Here is an 18,853-nt window from a genome sequence, read left to right on the forward strand (position 1 = left end):
GGGTGGGCGTGGAAACATGAGCAGTTCTCAATAATGAATCCTTGAGAAAAAAAATCTCAGGGAGAGGGAAAAGTGAACTTGGTTCTGTTTGAACTAGTAAAAGGAATTGTGTAGGGGCAGGAAAGCATCTCTTTACTAATTCATTTGGGCACATGTTTTGGGAAATTCTAGTTGTATCAGAAGTCTCAGAGTTTTTATATAGACGTATGACGAGATATTTTTCAAAGGGGAAACTGAGAGTAAATAGGCTGTGTCTATTGGAAGCTCCAGAAAGCAGGTGCTGGGACAGAGTTAGGAGTAGAAGATGGTTATCGGGGGACCGTGCTTCTCAAGGATCAAGGGGGAGGAGGTGGGCTTGGGCGGGCTGAGCGTCAGACCGGGTGCAGTTGGGACTCTCTCCCTGTGCCCTGTCAGCCCCACGCTGCACTGTCACTGCTGGGGCTGCCTGCAGGGAAGGGCCTGAGGCCAGTCAGAAGGTGCCAGCACCTGGGGAGTCAGCTACCTGCATTTTTGCCGATGAACAGCCAGTTCTTTTTTGAAGGGAGACCTGAGCAGTGCTCTGCACTTTGCCAGTGACAGAGGGATCAGCACATTTGGGGGGGCTGTGACTTCCCTGGGAGTAGAAATTACTAAATACTGGCACAAGTTCGTTTGGAAGGCAGGAAAATTCCTAGTGGATCCTTAAGGTTTGTCCTCTCTGAATGGGATCTACTTTTTGTTTCAGGTTCTCACAGGTATGGTTTTTATATATACTTCTAAATAAATGTATCCTAAATCTGAGGACAAAAACTGTTACTAGTTTTGGTTAAGTCTTTGTGGTTATATCTGTAGAGTCAGAGAACCAAAATGAAGTCAGGAAAATGAATTTCCTAAACAGAATTAGACTCCATCCCTCTAAACCTCCCTCTATAATAGGAAAGTTGTATTCGCACATATTCTTACTGACTCTGTGTGTGTGTGTGTGTGTGTGTGTGTGTGTGTGTGTGTGTGTAGGGGGAACATAATGGATATGACTTAAAATTCTATTTTTGAAAATAATCAAAAGGAGACAACATTACACAACATTTCTTGTGTGTATGAATTTTAACATCATAGCACAAGTTGCTTTTCTTTAGCTAATCTTTGACTGAAAAATACTTATCAAAGGCCAATAATTCATTTAACGTGTTCTAATAGGCACATGCATTCCTGAACCACATTTAGGTAAAAGTCCCTTTTGGCCCTTAATAGGTTTTATGTAGTTTTAGCCTATTTATTCCATCTCTTATTAGTCCGAAAAATGTAATCCAGATGTTTTCGTGGTTTGAGCTCCAAGAAAGCCAATGTGAAAGAACTCCGGGCCAGTGAACAGAAACGGGGGTATTGCAGTTAGAAAGGCATTGTAACGTGATATAGTAAAGGGGCCTTTATTTCTCTTCTTTGTTCAAACTTTAAACTTTAAAAAAATTTTTCGTCTATGAATGTGCTTGGGGAAAGAAAGTTAAAAAAAAAAACAACATTGTAATTATCCTCAAATTGTGCCAAGTGGATGACGCTAACACTAAGGTATCATTATGAAGAAGCCAGCCTGGGTTGTGCTTTCAAGTCCCGGTTAGACTCACAGGGGAGTAGCCCTGGGGGACGCTGCTGGTTTTAGCTGCACGGGGCACATAACTGCCCAGCCCATTCCTGGATGTGAGGCCTCAGATCATTTGGAACCAATTTAATGCTTTGGTGTTTGCAGTGATTTTCTTTTCCAAAAATGACAGAAATTTGAGCCAAACACCGGGGAATATATTTCATGGAAGAAGGCAGACTGGTTTGACATGCACGGTTTTCTTTTTTGACTCGTGTCAGTTATTCGGAGGCTGCTCTAAATGTTTTATAGTGATGTTACCTGGTCTGCTGGTTTCCCTTCCTGAACTGGTTTTTGAAGCTGAAAGCAGGTTATTTGCATTTTTATAAAGTTACCTCAAAATTGGAAGCAGGTTATATATTTGCTCAGAGGAGATTGAAGGACATGGCTCCTGACCCTTGCCTGGTGTTCTCATTAACAGTGGACAGAAAGCATGACTTTTTTTTAACATGTACACGTCTCTGGCAAGGAAGACTCAGCCCCTGGTTCATAGGGCTTCATGTTTAGGACCACCGTGGACATGTCAGCTCTGCTCCTACTTCCACTGTGCTCTGGTCCAAACTTCTCCGTTTGTCTCACGCTGGCCGTCTAGACAAGACGAGGTGCTGTTATTACCAGAATATCCACACCACATACACATGGGTTTCCTGTAGTAATAATACTAGAGGTTGTAGCAGACCCAGACGAGGGGAGGGTAAGTGCAGCCAGCATTTCCTGAGCGCTCTCTGCCTGCAGGCCCTGCCCCCTGAGCTCTACATTGTAGTATCCAATTTAATCTCTGTGAGGTTGTTCTAATATCCATCTTTTTAAAAAAAATATGATTGCTCTTGACTTTATTTTATTTATTTATTTTTTAAAATTTTGGCTGCACCACACGACATGTGGGATCTTAGGTCCCCGACCAGGGATCGAACCCACGCCCCCTGCATTGGAAGCTTGGAGTCTTAACCACTGGATCGCTGGGGAAATCCCTAATATCCCTCTTATGGAGCGAGAAACCTCACAGGCGTACAACTAGGCAGTTGTGGAATTAGGATAAACACCTAAAGAATGTGGTTATAGAGCCTGCCCTTGACCCTGGTGCCATGTTGCCTCTTAGGTGGCAGGGAAGTAGTGAGAGGTTAGAATCACCTTAGTGTTTCAGGTAGCTTCCTGTGGCACAGGTCTGTGGGCAGTGGATTTGAATTATTCTGCTCTTGCCAATACTTCCTGCCCACTTGCAAAACAGTTTCCCCTTTGCCTTATGGCAGTGGTACCAGGCAGTGGACGGAAAACATTTACTCCTCCCCCTCTATTTCTTGTTAACAACACCTCCATCTGCCCATTACTCCAGCTAGCGATCTGAGAGTCATCCTGGACTGTTATTTCTCCCTCTGAGTCTCATGTTCAATCCATTACTGATTCTTGAGAATTTTCCCTCCTAGGCGTTTCTTAAATGCCACCTCTTCTTTCTATCCTACAACTGCTTATCCAGGTTAAGTCCTCGATGATCCATCACCAGAAATGGTGCCCTAGCCCGATAACTGCTTTCTGCATCTCTGGCCTGCTTCCCAGCCAGTGCCGATCTCTGAGCTCCCCCAAATCACTTTTCCGCCTACCTGTCAGGAAAGATAGATCTCACCTTGTCGTTCTCTAGCTTCTCTTACATGTTCAAGGCTGGAAGACTTAGGCATCTCATGAGAATAAAGCAAAGGCCTTAAGGATTTTCAGAGTTTTCACTTTTTTTTTAAGAATCCTTTTTGAAGCAGTTATTGTCAGTTGGGAAACTGACTATAACTGCCTGGTATTACTGGTAAACTCTAATTCAAGGGAGCAGTAGAATGGGGGGCACTGGTCATCAAATGAATTAATAATGTATAACTCAAGTAAAACTTAAGGACGATTAGTGATTGTTTTAAAAAGTATTTACACAGTGTTCCCAACCTTACGAAAGATTGGGCAAACATGCAGACATGTGGAAGACATGTGTACGTCTTGGCATAAAACTTTGCTGTAACTGCTCCAGGAAGATATCATTGGTGTGCATGTTGCAGTGAGGTCAAAGTTCCTTTGCTGGGATATTTCTCATTCTGTATGTGAACTAGCCAAGAGGCATACATTCTTGATCTAATTTAGAAACAGAAGACGGGGTGGCAGAAGTAAGGCATCATTGAAGAAAAGGGGGAAGTGGAGGCTTTGTCAAAATGTAGCAGTGCATTTATGATGTGGGCATAGGCAGTGTTCTGCCAAAACCATATAAATGAAACTATGATCTGAGTAAAGAACTTCTGTATTTGTATAGATGGCAAATTATTTTAAGATTAACATTATTCTAAAAGGATTTTAGAAAACTTTAAAAAGATATATTCAGAAATAGCCATTTCAGTTCTTTAATCATGTTGAAAAAAGATAAGCTTAGTAGATATTAGCTTTTCAATCTAATTACAAAAATAGTTTATGTAATGACAGTTTTTAAAGGGGGAGGATCAGGTGGTAAAACTCACTATTTTCCTTGATTTTCAGCAATACCGTGAAGAACTGGATGCCAAGTTTAATGCTGATAAGTTTAAATGGGAGAAAATGTGCCACAGAGAAGCTGCAGTAATGTTGAAAGCATTTTTCAGAGAACTACCCACCTCTCTCTTCCCTGTGGAATATATACCTGCTTTCATCACTCTAATGGAAAGTAGGTGGAAGAAGTTAAGTGTGAATGGACTAAGTTACAAGGTCAATAAAGTGGCACAGAGCAGAAGAAATATGCATAATCAGATGTGATCATAAATGTATAGATTTGCTATTTCCTGGTACCGCTTGATGAGCTATTGAGTTTGATGGTAAACTGTCATCTCTTCACATGTTTATATTTCTGAGTCTGGTTGATATGATTTAGAGGGTTTTATAATCATTAAAAGGCAGCGAGGGTTACAGAAAGACCTGGCTCTTGAGATTTGAATTCTTGCTCAACCATCTGTTAACTATGCAGTCTACCTTTCTAAGCTTCACTGCTGCACCTGTAAATTACAGATAATAATTACTTGTCAGGGTTGTTGTGGGTATTGAATGAAGACATCTAGGATAGTGCCTGGTGTATAATAGTCCTTCAAAAAATATAAGATCTCTCCCTTCTTTAAATCCGAGGTCCTGGGTCTGATGATGTAGCATGCAGTAAGAAGGTGTTTTGTCTCTGAAAATTACAGTATCACATAGTGTTTCTGAAACTTAAAAAGTCACATAGATGAGGCCTTAACTGAGGTACTTGGATAAAAAGTATAGAAACTGGACAGTGTGTGTTGTATTTGGCAGTCAGAAAGTAATTTCATCCTAAAGGTTGAATATTGAAGAAGGTGTGATGAGAGAAATTTAGAAAAGTAGGATGAGGCTACATAGTGTGGGCTTTGACTACCAACCTGAAGAATTCAGGAGTCACAAGTCTAAATATGTATAAGCATGCCAAGTAAGTGATTCTATATGGACAGAAAGGGACTGTGGCCAGATTGAGAGGACATATCCCATATAGAGAGGTTGGCCACTGCTCAGCTCTGGATGATGGTTACCATGCAGGAGTGAAAGCCAAAATCCAGGCTTTAATGACGAAACTCTTCATTTGAAAATGTCAGCCACAAATTCAAATTTTAAAACACTACATGAGCGTAGCAAGTATTACCTGTATCTGCCAGTTTACAACCTTCTGCAGGTTGACCAGAAGTATAAAATCCTTAAAATCACAATCAGAGAAAATAATAGTCACATCCTAAGTTGTATGACAAAATTTGTCCTAAAAATTAGTTGGTTCTAAATCTTTAAAATTTTTAACTAAACCAGATTCATAAAATAATCCACTGTGTCTTCAGAGAAAAGAATATAAGACAAGGCAGTCCTTTTCTAAGCTTTAATTGACATGCTGTGACCAGTATCTCTTTTCTTTGTATGATGTAGTATTTTTGTTTTATGAAAGAAAGAACTAGTTCTCTTCATTCTTTATTTAATTTAATTAATTAATTAATTTATTTATTTTAAAGAAGATGTTGGGGGTAGGAGTTTATTTATTTATTTATTTATTTTTGCTGTGTTGGGTCTTCGTTTCTGTGCAAGGGCTTTCTCTAGTTGTGGCAAGCAGGGGCCACTCTTCATCGCAGTGTGCGGGCCTCTCACTATCACGGCCTCTCTTGTTGTGGAGCACAAGCTCCAGACGTGCAGGCTCAGTAGTTGTGGCTCATGGGCCCAGTTGCTCTGTGGCATGTGGGATCTTCCCAGACCAGGACTCGAATCTTCATTCTTTTTTATTTCAGATATTGTATATTTTCAGTTCTAGAATCTCCAGTTGCTACTTTAAAACTATTTTCTATTTATCTGCTGACATTCCCTATCTTTTCATTCATTGTAAGCATATTTACCTTCATATCATTGAGCATAGTTATGATAGCTGCTTCATAACTAGTTCCAACATCTGGGTCATCTGAGGGTTGGTCTCTGTTGACTATCTCTTCCCTTGAAAATGGGTCACTGTTTATGTCAAGTAAGTTTAAACTGTATCCAGAACCTTGTGAATATTTTTTTGGAAACTCTGTGTTCTGTAATATTTCTCCAAGGAGTGGGGTTTTTTTGGTTAGTTTTGTGTTTTGTTTGTATTTAAGCAGACAATTTGCTATTTAATACTTACCTGTGCTACTCCACATATGCATGGTTTATGGGGTGAGCCATCATTTGGGTGGATTTTACACCAGAATTAGGGCCTTCTATATCTTGACCTTCCCTTTCTGGGATTCCCCATAACTTCCCAGTGTCTGTGGTCCTCCTGAACCCTGCCCTCTCTTTGTTCAGGCCAGAAAGATTGGGATTTTCTTTTGGAATTTCAGCCACCTCATGCCATTACTGTCTATGGCCTGACCTCAAACTAAAAGCCAGGAAATTGGACAGTCTCCCTGTGCCATTCCCTAATGCCAAGTGTCCAATGCCCTCCTAAATCTGCCTGCTTTTGTTCATTCTCCACTGCCTCAGGTAGTTGTTTTTTGTACATTGTCCAGAGTGTACAGTTGTCTTAAGGAGGGTTGATTGGGTAGGAGCTTACTCAGCCATACCAGAAACAGAACTCCCTCCCTCTGTTTCTAAGTCAGAGAAACACAGGATCTTCTGTAAAGTTTGCTGTCCTGGAAAACAGGCTGCAGAAGTCTTAACTTCACGTTGATCTGCAGTTTATATACTGAACAATTCATCAAAACAAATGGTGCCACAGAGGATTTTTTTGTTTTAGTTTTTCTTTTTTTGGTCTTATGGAATTATACAAGGAAGAGTCAATCACCATGTAAAACCTGTTTGCAGAATCATATTTAAGAAGGAAATCATATTAATTAAATCATATTAAGTTTTTCTTAATATCATTATTCAGATGTTGAAGCCAGCACACTTCAATGAAGGGAGAGAATCTGGAAAATATCCTGAAAAGTTTCACAGGACGATCCGCATTTATTTGTATGACTTTGAAAGTGAAAAATAGTATATTGTCGTGATTGATTTGATAACTAGCCAACCCCACAGGAAGCCCAGCGTTCTGGGCTGCTGCCATCGGGAAGAATGGCCTTTTTGCCACCTGGAGTAAGCTCTCGTTGTAATGAGATTTTCTGAAGGGAAGAACTGTGGACATCTGTGTGTTTAAGCTGCCCCTGTATTTACTCTAAAACGGAGGTCAGAGAATGTAGTCTTTTCCACTAGTGTAATTACTTTCTCTTTTCTCTTTTCAAACTTGGTCCAAAAATTGCCCATAAAATTAAAAGACTAATAGTTCATCAATCAAACCTTAGATACTTTCATGAAAAGTTGAATAACTTTCTGAGAAAATAATGACCTCAGGAGTGAAAAAAATGACTCTTAACCAGGGTGCAATAAACGAATTAACTACAAAACTATTAACCACAAAACAGTGTAGGGCTGGGTTTTCTAAGCAAAATGAAAATGGATTATTTGCCAGTTTAGATTTTTAATCTTAAAGGGGACTTTGTAATTTATCTGGAATTAATGGAAATAGAGAGCCTGCATCTGCATCTATTGTTTCCCCCCAGAGGCTTTTTTGGGTTGCATTGGAAAATTATAGACAGCCCTTAGCCTGCAATTTATGCACTAAAATAATGTCTTATCTGTCCCCAAATGCTTTGTACTGAGATATACTCCTGCTAGTGCCTGTTATTCAGGCAAACTCACATCAGTGTGCATTAGCCATTTTCAAAAACAACCTGGACCTGTGTCATTTTTGTTTACAAATTTGACATAAATTTTTAAAAATCCACATGGGGATTGTGCTGAGACAATATGATATGAGCCTATAAATACTCCTCCCAACTGTTCCTTCATTACGTGGTTACACACAATAATCATGTACTCCTAACTCGGATGCACACGACCTCCTGTGACCTAGTAGTTTGTCACGAGAGTGTTTCCACTACTGTAAAGCTAAGTAACTCTATAGGCAGCTGACTGCCTTTATCCACTGAGTCATAAATGGATAGATTTTCCTTCAACTTGAGAGCTCCCCGGGGGTTACAGAACGTCATGCTTCCCTGCAGGACCTCCCTACCAAGAGACCATTTTGGGGAGAATACAGAAAGAACAGGCAAAGCCTGGATGCTCTGGAATACCCTACGTTTTCAGCACAGCTGGCTGTGAATTATCCAGTTGTGGATAGATTTCCTAAAATCCTTTCCCTAAAATGGGAAAAGAGCCAATATTGAGAACACACAGTAGTAGAATGCCAACTCTCTGGTGCCATCTTCTGGATCTCCAAAGATCCAACTGTGGTTACCTTCCCTTTCATGTCCATTTAAGAGCTAAAATAAACGTCACTGATCATAACAAGAGCAAACACCTATGGAGGTAGCTATGTACAGGTACTGGTGTAAACACTCTGTACATTAGCTCATTTAACCTTCATAATGGCCCAGTGAGGTAGGTATGATGACGATTCCCATTTTATGGATGATAAAATAGAAGCAACAGGGGTTAGATAGCCTGCCCAAGGTCACTCAGTGACTAAATAGTACGTGCAGAATTTGAATCTGGTTCTAGAATCTCTGCTCCTAATTATTATGCTTGGCTGCCTCATTGTACGGAAATAAAATTTATTTTCTCTTGAATTGAACTTCAAGCCAACTGTTTATAGCATAAAAGTAAAGATCTATGAAAGTACTTTGAAAAGAGAAATGTTATACAGATCCAGAATAATTTTGAGGATCTCGTTGGCCACCTGCCCCTACAGTGGCATCCTAGGATGCTAAAAAGGAGTTGAGAGACTGAGGCTCCTGTCCAAGTGAACAGACTTACATTGTCAGTCACAAAACCTGAGTCTTTACCACTGAAAGCTGTCAGGGTCCTCGTATGCCACCAGATGTTAGCAAGAAATGCTGTCAGAATGCATGAGCGTTGTTCAAAATGTGTGGTTATTTCTGTTTTCTTGTTAGGAGGGCCTCACATCAAAGTACAGTTTCAAGCCTTACACCTCATGATCATGGCACTGCCTGAGGCCAACAGGGACACAGCCCAGGTATGTTGTATCGACCTCATGGTCTGTCATTGACTCTTATTGGTCAGAGGAAATGGCTCAGGTGGAAAAATGAAAACTGAGAGGACAACTTACCAACCAGCTGAGCCTGCAGCAAACCCGCTGCCTTTCCTTGTTCCCACCGCTGTTCTCCTGAGGAAACCAGGAAAGAATGTGAATCCTGGAATCTTCTTTGAACATTTGTTTCGTTCATTCAACCTGTTAAGAGATGTTGAGCATCTACAGTGTGCCAGGCACTGGGCGAGGGTTAGGAGTAGGAAGAAGAAGCAAAGATGGAAGACTTAAATGGAATAATGTCAGAAGTGAATGAAACCCCTGCTTTAAATAAAATTTCTAGAATGTTCATGTCTTACCATTATCCAATTTAAAGAATTATAGAATCCCAGAAGTTTACAGATCACCTGATAGGACCTTGCCATTTTCCAGATTAAGAAAATTAAGCTCAGAAAAGTGATTTCTCCATTAATATAAAATAGAACATTTGATAGAATTGTATTCCATAGTTCTCCATCCCAAATATCCCTCCTTTTATTTCAAATTCATTTCTCTGCTTTATGTTTGTAAAAATCAAAGTTTCTGTTGCTGTTTTGATAATGATTCTGTATACAATAGGAAATCTGTTATAAGTACAACAAGTGCTTGGAATCTTTTTTTTTTTTTTTTTTTTTTTGCGGTATGCGGGCCTCTCACTGTTGCGGCCTCTCCCGTTGCGGAGCACAGGCTCCGGACGCGCAGGCTCAGCAGCCCCAGATCACGGGCCCAGCCGCTCCGCGGCATGTGGGATCTTCCCGGACCGGGGCATGAACCCACATCCCCTGCATCGGCAGGCGGACTCTCAGCCACCGCGCCACCAGGGAAGCCCCAGGTGCTTGGAATCTTTAAAATGAAATTGAGGTGAGGATGAGTTGGAAAGAGTTATAATTTTGAGGCCAGTAAACATGATGCTGAAAACAAAGATGAGTCTTCGTGCTACCTCTTGTCAGACATTTCAGTTTGGTGAGGACCTTTCCTCCTACCAAGTGAAACCATCTATGTCAATTATATTATATCCTCCACCCAAGAATGGGGACTGGCAAAGGCATAAGAATGTCTGTTTTAATACAATTTGGTATTTTTCAAAAGCTGGAAATTTACTAGCTTTTTTTTGTTTGTTTGTTTGGCTTTGTCTGAACAATGCTTTTTTTTTTTTTTTATCCAAAGGAATGAATCTAGTATCAGATATCTGAGTCAAAGTGTCATTTCCCCTTTCATATAACTAAGAATGTAGCAATTATCAAAGAATTTAGTACATTCCTAACAGAAGATCCTCTCTGTCTCTCTCTCTCTCCCTCCCTCTTCCATTCTGAATTGTGACTGGAATGAAGATTGAAGCTAGTGTGTTGTAGAGATCAAGATGTCTGGCTCAAGAATTAGGCTTCCTTGGATCAGATCCTGGCTCTGCCACTTAATTAAGTGACGCTGGGCACAGCTACTTAATCCCTCCCCATCTTAGTTTCCTCATCTGTAAAACAATAATAGTACCTACCTCACAGGGTTTGGAATGATGATAAAATGAGTAGAAGTATATAAAGTACTAAGAATAATGCCTGGCTCACAGTAAACCCTCAAATAAATGTTAGCTGTTATCACTAGTATGTGCTGTCCATTTTCTCATTACACATACTATAGCAGAATTCAAACTTGGAAAACCAAAGAGCATCTCCTTTTAGGATTTCAGCCCTCTTGGTGAATTTTAGAAAGTTCTGATAGGCATTTATACTTTGGTGGCTCAGCCAAACTTTTATTAAGCTTTCTCAATTTTTTTTAATGCTGAGCACAGGTGCATGTAGTCATTTCCCTTTGGTCTGCTGAAGATTCCAAAATTGAAAAGCAGTACAAAAATGACACCCAAAAAGTGAAAGTTTTCAGCTTTTTGACTGAGATATTTTTGAAGTGAGGAATGAGATACTTATTTTGTTGTTTTTATTCTTTAATTTTTTTCTTTACTTTATTTTTAAATTTTTTATTGAGGTGTCATTGACATATAACATATTAATTTCAAGTAAGCAACATAATGTTCTGATATTTGTATACGCTGCAACATGATCACCATAGGAAATCTTGTTATCCTCCATCACCATTACAAAAATTTTTTTCTTGAGAGAACTTTTAAGATTTACTCTTTGTAACTTTCAAATATGCAATACCGTAGTATTGACTATAGTCACCATGCTGTATGTTATATCCCCGTGACATTTATTTCATAACTTATTTATTTTAAAACTCATTTTTTTCAATGGACTTTCCATTCCCAAGGAAACAAAATAATTTTTAACAGTAATGCCTTAAATTAAGAGTGAATTACTTTTCTACCTTCACGACAAAACTGCATTTCATGTTTATTTGAGCTGTAGTGCTTTCTCTCCCTTGTTTACTGTTTAATTTTAATATTTGTCAAGCTTGTTTAAGGTAAAAGAAAATAAGAAAATGCAAACTATTATTTATAGAGATCCCAACATAACAAATTCCATAAAAATGGAGCTACTTTTATGAAGCAGAGAAATGAAAAAACTCTTCACATTTCTCATTAGTACTTTTAAGCAGTTAGAGGGGACACATGACACATTCAGCCATTCTGTAGCTCCGACAATTTTCCAGAGGCCCAGTGAACGGGTATGGAAATGAGTGATAGTAATCAGTGATGCCTCTTCCTAATTTACAATGACTAGAGTGACACTGTGCTGTTTCCTATCAGGCCCTCATGACATTCTTCAATAAAGTCATTGCCAACGAATCAAAAAACCGGATGAGTATATGGAACATTTCTACTATAATGGCACCAAATCTTTTCTTCAGTAGAAGCAAACATTCTGACTGTGAAGAATTACTCTTAGCAAACACCGCTGCCCACATCATCCGCTTGATGCTAAAGTACCAGGAGATGTTGTGGAAGGTGAGTGACAATGTGACGACTAGGATGTTCTCATGTCTGCTAGCGCCCAGGAGATGTAAAGACTCGTGAGCAAGCACTGCCCTCAGGCACAGGGAGAGGTGGGAGACAGTAATCCCAGGTTGCTGGTGGCATCTTTATCATTCCTTAAGGCTGCTCCCGAACACATTTTCCTTTAAACAGGAATCCTCATAGATTTTCCTAATCTTTATGAGGACAGAACCACAGTTCCTGGTTCCTGGATACTGAGTGGCCAGAAGACAGACTCTACCAGGGAGGTTTAACTCAAGTGTTTTCCTTCTAGTCAAGCTCTGTTTCTTCTCCAGGTTCCATCTTTCTTAATCGCTCAAGTCAGAAGAATGAATGAAGCCACGATGTTGTTAAAGAAACAGCTTCCAAGTGTCAAAAAGCTGCTAAGGAGGAAGACCATAGAACGAGGGGTAATAACTAAATAAATGCACAAATATCATGGCCACCCAGGCTCTTATTTCTCACAGTGATGCACAAAGTAGCTTGTAATTTAGAACCAAAATTGTTATATTCTCATAAAGTGTCAGTCTTATAACTATAAACACTGTGGAAATTGTGTTCATGACAGAGTACTGTGGTCTTTACATTTTGTTGAATTATGTGATTTGCAGTTGAAGTTTTTGAATTATCTCTGTCATGAAGATTACTTAAGGGCAAAATGATTCTTACAAATGCTGAAAGTCAACATTTCAGTCCCTGTGAACTGGATTTAAGGGCAATCCAGTAGTCAATATATCTAATAAGTAGAGATAGAGATTTCTGTAGTGATTGGATACTAAAAGAATATGTAGTCCTCAAGTTGTTTTGTGTAAATTCATTACATTTCAAAGAATGTTTGCCTTAGCGCGGTTGTCTGTGTGGAGATGGATAATGGAAACAGGCTTTAGAATTATCTTTATTGCTTTAATTTGAGGATGATCGTGAGGCATAGCATTTGGCCTTGAGGAGGATGTAGAGATACAGGAAACTCACTTTGTCCTTAAAGGAACGTATATCTAGTAGAGAAATATCTGGTAGAGAAATGTACACAAGAGCCATGAATATGCATTCAGTGTGAAACGTGTCGTACAGACAGTGTGCTGGGAATCATGCAGAGGAGAAAGAAATGTGCTCCAACGTGGAAAGTGTGCAGACTTCACGGAGGAAGTGGCACTTGAGCTGCATCTTCAAGGATGGGTAGTAGCATTTGGAAGGGAGAAAGGAGGGGAAAGTTCATTCAGGGAAAGGAGTAGTAAATCCCAAGGCAGTAAGGTAGGAGTATTGCTAATTGATTTATCACAAACAGGCTGAATGGCTGTGTTCCCTCATTGATTATAGGCAAAGTGACTTCAGATCAACTAGAACCAGCACATTAAATTTGGGAAAAAAATTTTGTTTTGAGAAAAAATTCACATAATATAAAAGTTACCATTTTAACTATTTCAAAATGTATAAAATTTAGTATATACTTTTAGTATATTCACAAAGTTGTGCAACCATCACCACTATCTAATTCCAGACTATCTTTACCACCCCCCAAGAGAAACCCCATACCAATTAAGCATTCACTCCCCATTACCCCCTCCCCACAATCCCTGACACATTCTTATCTACTTTCTAGCTCTATGAATTTACCTATCTGGACATTTCATATAAATGGAAGCATGTAGTATGTGGCCTGTTATGTCTGACATCTTTCACTTAGCATAATGTTTTCAAGGTTCATCCATGTTGTAGCATGTATCAGTATTTCACTTCTTATTTTTCATTTGTGTTGCATTTCTCTTGGGCATATGTTGGGTCATATGGCAACTCTATGTTGACTTTCTAGTATTTTGTTGAGAATTTTTGCATCAACTTTTATAAGGGACACTGGTCTGTAGTTTTTCATTTCTTGCTATGTCTTTGTCTGGCTTTGGTATCAGGGTAATACTGGCCTTATAGAATGAGTTGGGAAGTGCTCCTTCCTCTTCAATTTTTTGGAAGAGTTTAAGAAAGATTAGTGTTACTTCTTCTTTAAATGTGTGGTAAAATTCACCAGTGAAACCATCTGGTCCTGGACTTTTCTCTGTAGGAATTTTTTTTTTTTTTTTGGGGATTACTGACTTAAGTTCTTTACTTGTTATAGCTCATTCAGATTTTCTATTTCTTCTTGAGTTAGTATTGACAGTTTGTGTGTTTCTAGGATTTTATCTGTTTTAGCTAGATTATCTAATTTGTTGAAATACAAATTGTTCATAGTATTCTCTTATAATCCTTTTTATTTGTATAAGGTTTGTAGTAATGTCCCCAGTTATACTCTTGATGAATAATTTGAATCCTCTCTCTTTTCTTGGTCAGTCTAACCAAGGGTTTGTCCATTTCATTGGTCTTTTTGAAGAGCCAACTTTTGTTTCATTATTTTCTCTAGTTTTTTGTTATTCTCTAGTCCTTATTAAAACTCAGGTCTGTATTGTTTCCTTCCTTATGCTTGTTTTGAGTTTAGCTGGCTTTTTTAGTTTCTTAAGGCGGAAGGTTAGGCTATTAATTTGAGATCTTTCTTTTTAACATAGGCATTTACATCTATAAATTTTCCTCTGAGGACTACTTCTCCTCCATCCAGTAAGTTTTGGTGTGTTGTGTTTCATTTTTGTTCATTTCAAGGTCTTTTCTAATTTCCCTTAGGTCCATTGGTTATTTAGGTATGTGTTGTTTGATTTCCATATTTGTAAATTTTCTAAATTTCCTTTTGTTACTGATTTCTAATTTTATTCCATTGTGGTTATGTAACATACTTTGTATTATTTTGATATTTTAAACTTCACTGAGACTTGTTTTGTGGTCCAACATATGTCTATCCTGGACAGTGTTTTGTGTGTACTTCAGAATGGATTCTGCTGTCATTGTCCTATATATGTCTGTTAGATCTAGTTGGTTGATAGTGTTGTCTAAGTCTTCTGTTTTCTTTCTGATCTTCTACCTACTTCTTCTATCCATTATTGAAAGTGAAGTATTGAAGTCTCCAACTATTGTAGAACTTTCTATTTTTCCCTTCAGTTATTTAATTTTGGACTATATGTCTTACATGTTTTAATCCTCAGTTTCTCCATTACTGCCTTCATTTGTGTAAAATAGATATTTTCTTGTGTACCACTTTAATTCTTTTGTTGTTGTTTTTTACTATATATTTTTGAATCATCTTTTTAGTGGTTGCCCTGGGGATTATAAGTAACATCTTAATTTATAACAATCTAGTTCATATTAATATACCTTAAGTATATAAAAACTTTCTACCTATATTCTTCTGTCCCCCCACATTATGCTGTTATTGCTGCATATTACAGCTTTATAAATTGTGTGCCCATCGACATAAATTTATAATTGTCATGTACTTGTCTTTTACATTAGATAAGGGAAAAGTGAGATTATAAACAAAAAATACATTATATTGCCTTTTATATTCTCCTAAGTAATTTCCTTTACTGATATTCTTTATTTCTTCATGTGGATTCGAGTTACTGTCTAGTGTCCTTTCATTTCAGTTTGAAGGACTCTCTTTAGCATTTCTCTTAAGGTAGGTCTGCTAGCAGTGAACTCTCTCAGCTTTTGCTTATCAAGGGAGTGTCTAAATGTTATAGTTTGCATCTACCAACCCCAAACTCCCAGTCTTCATTTTTTAAGGACTGTTTTGCCAGATGGAATTTTGCTTGTCAGTATTTTTTTTTTCTTTCACAATTTTAATATGTCACCCCAGTGTCTTCTGGCTTCCATGGTTTCTGCTGGGAGATCAGCTATTATTATTGAGGAGCTCTTGTACTTGAATTGATTTTTCTCTTAATGCTTTCAAGGGTCTCTCTTTATGTCTGTCTTTTGACAGTGTGATCATGATGTTTCTTGGTGTGAATCTCTTTGATTTTATCCTATTTGGAGTTTGTTGAGCTATTTGGATACATAGATCATTGTCTTTCAGCAAATTTGGGGAGTTTTCAGCCATTGTTCCTTCAAACGTTCTTTCTGTTCCTTTCTCTCTACTCCTTCTGGAACTCTAACTGTGTGTACGTTGGTGTGCTGGTGTTGTTCCACAGTTCCTCTAGGTTCTGTTCATCTTTCTTCATTTTTTTTTCTTCCTGTTTCAAGACTGGATAACCTCAAATGACCTATCTTCAGATTTGCTGATTTTTTCCTTCTGCTTTTTTTTTGACCACATCGTGCAGCTTGTGGGATCTTAGTTCCTGACCAGGGATTGAACCCAGATCCTCAACAGTGAAAGCGCAGAGTCCTAACCACTGGACCACCAGGGAATTCCCTCTTCTGCTTTCTTAAATCTGCTGTTGAACCTCTGTAGTAGGCTTTTCATTTCAATTGGACTTTTTTTAGCTCCATAATTTCTTTTTGGTTTCTTTTTATGATGTATTCTCTTTATTTGATATTCTCTATTTGGTGAGATATCAGTCTCATGGTTTTCTTTAGTTCTTTAGACACAGTTTCCATTAGTTCTTTTAAAGTATTTAAAATAGCTTTTTCAAGTACGTCCAATGTCTAGCCTTCCTTAAGGAGTTTCTTTTGAAACTATTGACACTAACTTTTTTTTTCCTGTGTATGGGCCATATTTTCTTTTTTTTAAAATTAATTTATTTAATTTATTTATTTTTGGCTGCGTTGGGTCTTCGTTGCTGCACGAGGGCTTTCTCTAGTTGCGGCGAGCGGGGGCTACTCCTTGTCGCACTGTGCGGGCTTCTCATTGCAGTGGCTTCTCTTGTTGCGGAGCACGGGCTCTAGGCTTCAGTAGTTGTGGCATGCAGGCTCAGTAGTTGTGGCGCACGGGCTTAGTTGCTCTGCGACATGTGGGATCATCCTGGACCAGGGCTCAAACCTGTGTCCCCTGCATTGGCGGGCGGATTCTTAACCACTGTACCACCAGGGAAGTCCGGGCCATATTTTCTTGCCATTTTTTTTGCCTGTCTCATAATTTTTATTGAAGAATGGACATTTTGAATGTTAAAATGTGGCAGCTTTGGATTCTTCCCCCTCCCCCTGGTTGCTGCTTGTTATAGCTGTTATTTATTTGTTCATGACTTTTCTGCTGAACTAATTTTGTTATGTCTATATTCTTTGTTTAGTGTGGCTACTGAAGTCTCTGTTCCATTAGCCTAGTGGTTAGCTGATGTTTGCACAGAGATTATCTTAAATATCTGAAACCAAAAAAATCTCCCAGTCTTTGCAAACGAGCTCTGTGTGTTTGTGTGCTTGACACACCTTCAGTATTCAGCCAGGCAGTTTACAACTTGACCTGAACCTTCAGTTCCTGTTTGGACAGAGCTTAAAGGTCAGCCAGAGGTGAGAGCTTAAGTTCTTTTCAGGTCTTTCCTGAATATGTGTACAGTCCTGGGCATGCCCATGTCCTTCTAGATTCTCAGGTATATGTTGGAGCTGTTCAAAGACCTTATTCCCCAAAGCATCTCATTCTCTAGGCTTGCCTCCCAAGATTTTTTCGTTAGTTATTTTTTCCCCCAACTCTTACCCACTACATCAGGCAGCAGTGATTAAAACATTTGCCTGTAAATGTTTTCAACATTACACCGCTTTAGCACTGGTCAAGTTCCAAGTTAGGCAAGTTAAAGGCAAGCCAGTCTTCCAGGGAACAAATAATTAGAATTTTTTGTGAATGAGGTCCATTCTGCTCCCTTCAGTACCTATACCAGGAACGCAGGCTGTTATTTTTAAGGCTGTCGCTGAACTGTGGAGCTGAGATGGGAAAGTGTAAGTTAAAATGCCACAAAGTTCACTCTTATCAAGATTCAGCTGTTTTTCTTACGTAAGCACTCCCCAGGCTGCAACTTTTGGGTTAGTTTCCAGAGTTCTGAAGAAGTTGACAATGACAGTTTTTGGCAGTTTGTTCATTACTTTTATGGAGGGACAGACTTTTGGAGTCCTTACTCTGCCATTTTCATTCTGGAAAACTTCAACGGCCTAAGTATGATGTGTGTGGAGCTGAAGCTGGGGTCAGGTCAGTCTTTGTGAGCCAGGGCAAATTAAATTCTTTCTCAGAGCCTCAATATTCTGTCATGCAGAGTGAAGTAAGTCAGAAAGAGAGAAACAAATATCATATATTTACGCATATATGTGGAATATGAAAAAATTGGTATAGAAGATCTTATTTACAAAGCAGAAATAGAGACACAGATGCAGAGAACAAACGTATGGATACCAAGGGGGATGGGGGGTTGTGATGAATTGGAAGATTGGGATTGACATATATACACTATTGATACTATGTGTAAAATAGATAACTAGTGAGAACCTACTGTATAGCACAGGGAGCTCAATGCTCTGTGGTGACCTAAATGGGGAAGAAATAAAAAAAAAAGGGGATATGGGTATACATATAGCTGATTCACTTTGCTGTACAGTAGAAACTAACACAACATTGTAAAGTAACTATACTCCAACAAAATTTTTAAAAAACATTTTCAATTTGGGGAAAAAAGTAATGATATCTATTTCACAGAGTTGTCATTAGCATCAACTCACATAATGTGGGTGTAAAGCACTGGGTCAACTGTATAATGCTATATGAATGTCAGTTGCTTTAATGTTTTAATTATAAATAGAACTAAGTAAAATTTTAAAAGGCTATAAGTACCATGAAAGCAAGCGCTTACAGATGAAGAAATAGTCTTTCTTCAGTTCTGTTGTACTATACTATGTTTTTACTTCCTGACTTTGATTGGAATAGACAATTCATTGACAGTTTACAAAATTCAAAATATTGGAAGGGGAAAAACTATAGAAT

General features: G+C 38.7%; 1 protein-coding gene across 3 annotated transcripts in view; it reads left to right on the plus strand.

Moving 5' to 3' along the window:
- ARHGAP28 (Rho GTPase activating protein 28) overlaps positions 1-18,853 on the plus strand; it is a 149,357-nt gene that overhangs the window by 118,377 nt on the left and 12,127 nt on the right. For all 3 annotated transcript variants that reach the window (XR_009566486.1, XM_030836650.2, XM_030836651.2), the window contains 4 exons: positions 4,118-4,280; positions 9,043-9,125; positions 11,878-12,075; positions 12,399-12,512. Coding sequence is in view for 2 of the 3 variants with exons in the window: in XM_030836650.2 (XP_030692510.2) it covers positions 4,118-4,280; positions 9,043-9,125; positions 11,878-12,075; positions 12,399-12,512 (558 nt within the window). In the remaining variant the exon portion in view is untranslated. The remainder of the gene's footprint in view (positions 1-4,117; positions 4,281-9,042; positions 9,126-11,877; positions 12,076-12,398; positions 12,513-18,853) is intronic.

Source organism: Globicephala melas, chromosome 13 (assembly GCF_963455315.2).
Source record: "Globicephala melas chromosome 13, mGloMel1.2, whole genome shotgun sequence".
NCBI lineage: Eukaryota > Metazoa > Chordata > Mammalia > Artiodactyla > Delphinidae > Globicephala > Globicephala melas.